The following is a 4,949-nucleotide window of genomic DNA, read 5'->3' as shown; positions in this document are numbered from 1 at the left end:
CCTCTGAGCAAACATAAACGTATATATTTTTTTTAAACGTTGGCTATGGAAGGAGTTAGCGCAACACGGAATAATCCCCCAAAAACAAATAACAAAAATATTTTGGCAGTGAAAAAAATCTTAAATCATATGAAAAAGGTATTTCTCCACTGTGAATCCGTATCTATTCGTGAAGGTCGGATTTTTGATATGATTGCATAGTTTCACAAGAAACATGAAAAAGGATTTTCTCAACTGTGAGTCGGCATGTGTCCGGTAAATTTGCTCTTTTTATAACATGCATAGTTGCACACGGAACCTGAAAAAGGTTTTTATCCACTGTGAATCCGCATGTGTACGTTAAGGTCGCTTTTTTGATAACATGTATAGTTGCACAAGGAACATGAAAAAGGTTTAATTCCACTGTGAGTCAGCTTGCGTGTCTTCAGGTAACCCTGTTTACAACATGCATATTCGCACTCTGAACATCAAAAAGGTTTTTTAACACTTTGAATCAGCATATGCCTCTTAAGCTGACCCTTTTTACAACACGCATATTTGCACATGGAACATGAAAAAGGTTTTTCTCCACTGTGAGTCAGCATGTGGCTCGTTAGGTCGCTCTTTCGATAACATGCATAGGTGCACACAGAACATGAAAAAGGTTTTTCTCCACTGTGAGTCAGCATGTCGAACTTTAGTTGACTCTTTCGATAACACGCATAGTTGCACAGGAGACATGAAAAAGGTTTTTCCCCACTGTGAATCAACATGTGTCTCTTTAGTTTACCCTGGTGATAACTTGCATAGTCACACTCCAAACATAAGAGTGGTTTTTCTCCACTGTGAGTCACCATGTCGCTCGTCAGGTGGCACTTTTGATAACATGCATAGTTGCACACAGAACATAAAAAAGGTTATTCTCCACTGTGAGTCACCATGTGCATCTTCAACTGACCCTTCTGACAACACGCATAGCTGCAAACGGAACATGAAAAAGGTTTTTCTCCACTGTGAGTTAGCATGTGCACCTTCAGCTGACCCTTCTGACAACACGCATAGCTGCACACGGAACATGAAAAAGGTTTTTCTCCACTGTGAGTCAGCATGTGGCGCGTTAGGTGGCTCTTTTGATAACATGCATAGTTGCACACTGAACATGAAAAAGGTTTTTCTCCACTGTGAGTTAGCATGTGCATCTTCAGCTGACCTTTCTGACAACACGCATAGCTGCACACGGAACATGAAAAAGGTTTTTCTCTACTGTGAGTCAGCATGTGGCTCCTTAGGTGGCTCTTTTGATAACATGCATAGTTGCACACTGAACATGAAAAAGGTTTTTCTCCACTGTGAGTTAGCATGTGCATCTTCAGCTGACCCTTCTGACAACACGCATAGCTGCACACGGAACATGAAAAAGGTTTTTCTCCACTGTGAGTTAGCATGTGCATCTTCAGATGACCCTTCTGACAACACGCATAGCTGCACACGGAACATGAAAAAGGTTTTTCTCCACTGTGAGTCAGCATGTGGCTCGTTAGGTGGCTCTTTTGATAACATGCATAGTTGCACACTGAACATAAAAAAGGTTTTTCTCCACTGTGAGTCACCATGTGCATCTTCAGCTGACCCTTCTGACAACACGCATAGCTGCACACGGAACATGAAAAAGGTTTTTCTCCACTGTGAGTCAGCATGTGGCGCGTTAGGTGGTTCTTTTGATAACATGCATAGTTGCAAACTGAACATGAAAAAGGTTTTTCTCTACTGTGAGTCAGCATGTGGCTCTTCAGGTGACCCTTACGACAACACGCAAAGCTGCACACGGAACATGAAAAAGGTTTTTCTCCACTGTGAATCCGCATGTGTCCGTTAAGGTTACTTTTTTGATAACATGCATAGTTGCACACTGAACATGAAAAAGGTTTTTCTCCACTGTGAGTCAGCATGTGCCTCTTCAGCTGACCCTTCTGACAACACGCATAGCTGCACACGGAACATGAAAAAGGTTTTTTTCCACTGCGAATCAGCATGTCTCTCTTTAAATTTCGCTTTTGAGCATTTGAATAGTTGCACTTGGAACAAGAAAAAGGTTTTTCTCTTACATGGGAGCTTACGTTCATTGCAAAATTTGATTGGGGAGAAAAGGAGTAGTTGCGATGGGGAGGAGTGTATCCTTTTTCCACAAACTGCGTCTGAAGATCTGTCGACAAATTTGAAAAATAACATCGATGAAAATGACTCGGTTCAACTTATTTCCTAAACTTAAATAAGCGAAGTAAGTTCCTAGAAACGTTAAAAAATAGGAGAGGCCGTATTGTTCAAGTTTACAATGAAAATTGGTTTTACCTGCTGCCTTGGTAATTCTCCCAAAGCGTTCTAAGCATTCCTCTTTAACATCAGGCAGGTCTATTTCAATTTTCATATAAGGAAGCCCCGGTTCAACTTGTCGGGGTAAGAGATCCGCGTTTATGGTAACTGTCTCCACATTTATGCTTCCTGGAATAAAATAGGACAATAAATAGAATGTATCTTTGCATGGCCAGCCCCGAACCAAACGTCGCCTGGCGCGAGTTAAATTTTGGCTGCCCTCACAGTATAAATTAGTACACGCCAAGGCAGGATATCACTGTAATCGATAAAATGATGATTTGTGTTTTTTTGTAACGCGGTATTTATCAAAAATAATATAAAGGGCCATGTGTTAAATATTGGGTTTAATATTCAACGCCCGCATGGGGGCATCCCTGTATCTTCTTACCATTCATATAAAACGAAAAAAAATTTGATTGAAAAATATTTAATATTTTTTTTATACAATAACGATAACAATGTAGAAGCGGAAATTTGGATGGAAATTTAAAAGGCTAATATCAGATAAAAATGACCTCAGACCTCCGCTTGAGGGAACTTCTTTAAGATATAAAAACGCTGCTCTAGAGCACCGTAAGTAGAGAGTTTTAAATCAATGGGATAGTGTTTTCTCAATAGATATTTATGAATTTATGAGCATGGGGAGGAGCAAACGCTGCCGCCATTGATCCAATATCTAAAGCTCAGAAACTTATAATAAAGATTATCCTCAAACTACCAATCACAAGCAGTTCGGATGAAATCTTTAGGAAAATCTGTGTTATGGACATTAGGCAACTTTATGCCAAAAACATACTAACATACCTCTTCAAACACAAAACTACTTTTGACAATATCCAAACTGCTCGTGATACTAGAACAAAAGGACATAATTTCTTACAAATCCCTTTCGCTAAAACAACTTTTGGCCAGAGAAACTTTAGATATTTTGCAACAAGGCTATATAATGCTCTCCCACTAGCCATTAGACTGAACGATTTTTTTCTGAAATATAAAACAGACATCAAATCTTGGATCATCAGCCAAGACAGATCCATGATAAATTTTTTTATAAAAATCCCTACATAAGTATGTACTCCAACTAGATGCTGATTAACAAATGTATCATTTATTATTATTATTTATTATTTTCTATCTTTTTCACAATGTCATTTAATGTAGTGAAATATTTAATGTATCAAAAAATATGTAAACATTTTTAATGTATCAAATACGTCTGTCTCGACACAGGTTTATCCTAGTGAGACAGACATCGAAAAAAAAAACCTGTAAAAGAAACTTTATATTGATAATAAAAAAAAAAAATAAAAAAAATTTGTAGCGATCGATACTGCTAGAGTATTCCAGAAAGCCGACCAGTTTTAAACGAATGGGCTGAGAATGTACGAGACATTTTACGCAACAAATTTCATCGAGTAATGTAAATAGGTACCAGCGACCTATTCGCGACGTCCAAGCGAGCTACCTACGACAGTTCTTTGCGAGTTGGACTATTTACATTTCGCGCATTCTCTAGAAGGTTCTAGCCTATTGCCTAGGCACAATTCAATCTCGCTGAAGCGAGTGACCCGTAGTTTACCAGCGGTCTCACGTACTTAGTACCGCCGACGGCTGGGATATATAAGTAGGGCCAACGCAGCGAGTAGTTAGTCATTTTTACCCAGTTCCCGAAATTAAGGTTCAATATTTTACACGTATGCAATGCAACTAACTGGCTGTTTGAGTACCCTCCGCATATTGCAAGCATTCCTTCTTTACAGCTGGGAGGCCGAAATCTAAATCCGAAAATGCAATTTCATCTCCACCTTCTTCCTGGAGCCCTGGTTCCGTCTTGATGGATATAGTATCTGGCTTGAGTAGATCCATGGTCTGCTTTGGTAGAGTTTGGTATTTTGTTTAACCCCAAACAAATATATCTGAAACAGATAAAAGTTGTAACGGAATTCTAATATAAATCAGTTTTTAAAATTTGGCTTCTTAAGTCTTAGCAAAAGTACACATTAAAAAACCTTGAAGTTTTGACAATGGTTGAGAAAGACGTCGTTTTATCTTGGGTAAATCTTTTATTTATTAACTGTTATGTCTACCGCCATTCCGTTGTAATCCATCTGTAATAAAACATCTGTAATACGTATATTTGTTGTAATTTAAAAAAAATGCATTTGTAATTATAATCTAATAATATGTAGATGTCAAATTGACAGTTTAAACATTCTGCTGTGACAAAACGCCCAATGATTCCCTAACTAAACTGGAAGAACGGCCGCTACCAAAATTAATACGATGAATTAAAGTATTATTACTTACCAATAACAATCACATGCATGGGATAATAAGTTTAACAGGGCGGAATAAACAAAGTTTAGAAACAGGAAGAAAGACTGTCGGAGAAGAAAGCACATGTCAAAAAATATATAGGTTATGCATAGACAAGAATGAAGTCATAGACAATTAATATAATTTTCACGAACCTGGCCTTTTAAGAACATTACAACTTCTTTCGACTTGCGTCTTGTAAATATTATAGCGCTAGCATAATTATCTTCAATCTATTAACAGTGAGAAATCCGTGACCCCAAAAAAAAAACACAACAAGA

The 4,949-nt window shown here is 37.9% G+C and overlaps 1 protein-coding gene across 1 annotated transcript; it reads right to left on the bottom strand.

The window, feature by feature from the left end:
* Positions 1–393: 393 nt before the first annotated feature.
* On the bottom strand, positions 394–4,734 carry LOC149415846 (uncharacterized). The gene is made up of 5 exons (XM_089641743.1): positions 4,660–4,734; positions 4,158–4,268; positions 2,329–2,478; positions 2,000–2,182; positions 394–434 (listed from the first exon to the last, which is right to left on the bottom strand). The coding sequence occupies exons 2-5, from the start codon at positions 4,216–4,218 to the stop codon at positions 394–396; spliced, it is 435 nt and encodes a 144-aa protein (XP_089497869.1). The 5' UTR covers positions 4,219–4,268; positions 4,660–4,734.
* Between the last annotated feature and the right edge of the window lie 215 nt (positions 4,735–4,949).

Source organism: Hesperophylax consimilis, chromosome 17 (genome assembly GCF_061612785.1).
Source record: "Hesperophylax consimilis isolate HC1 chromosome 17, BYU_Hcon_1.0, whole genome shotgun sequence".
Classification (NCBI taxonomy): Eukaryota; Metazoa; Arthropoda; class Insecta; order Trichoptera; family Limnephilidae; genus Hesperophylax; species Hesperophylax consimilis.
The sequence above is the reverse complement of the archived record's forward strand: the minus strand, read 5'-3'. Positions and strand labels throughout refer to the sequence as shown.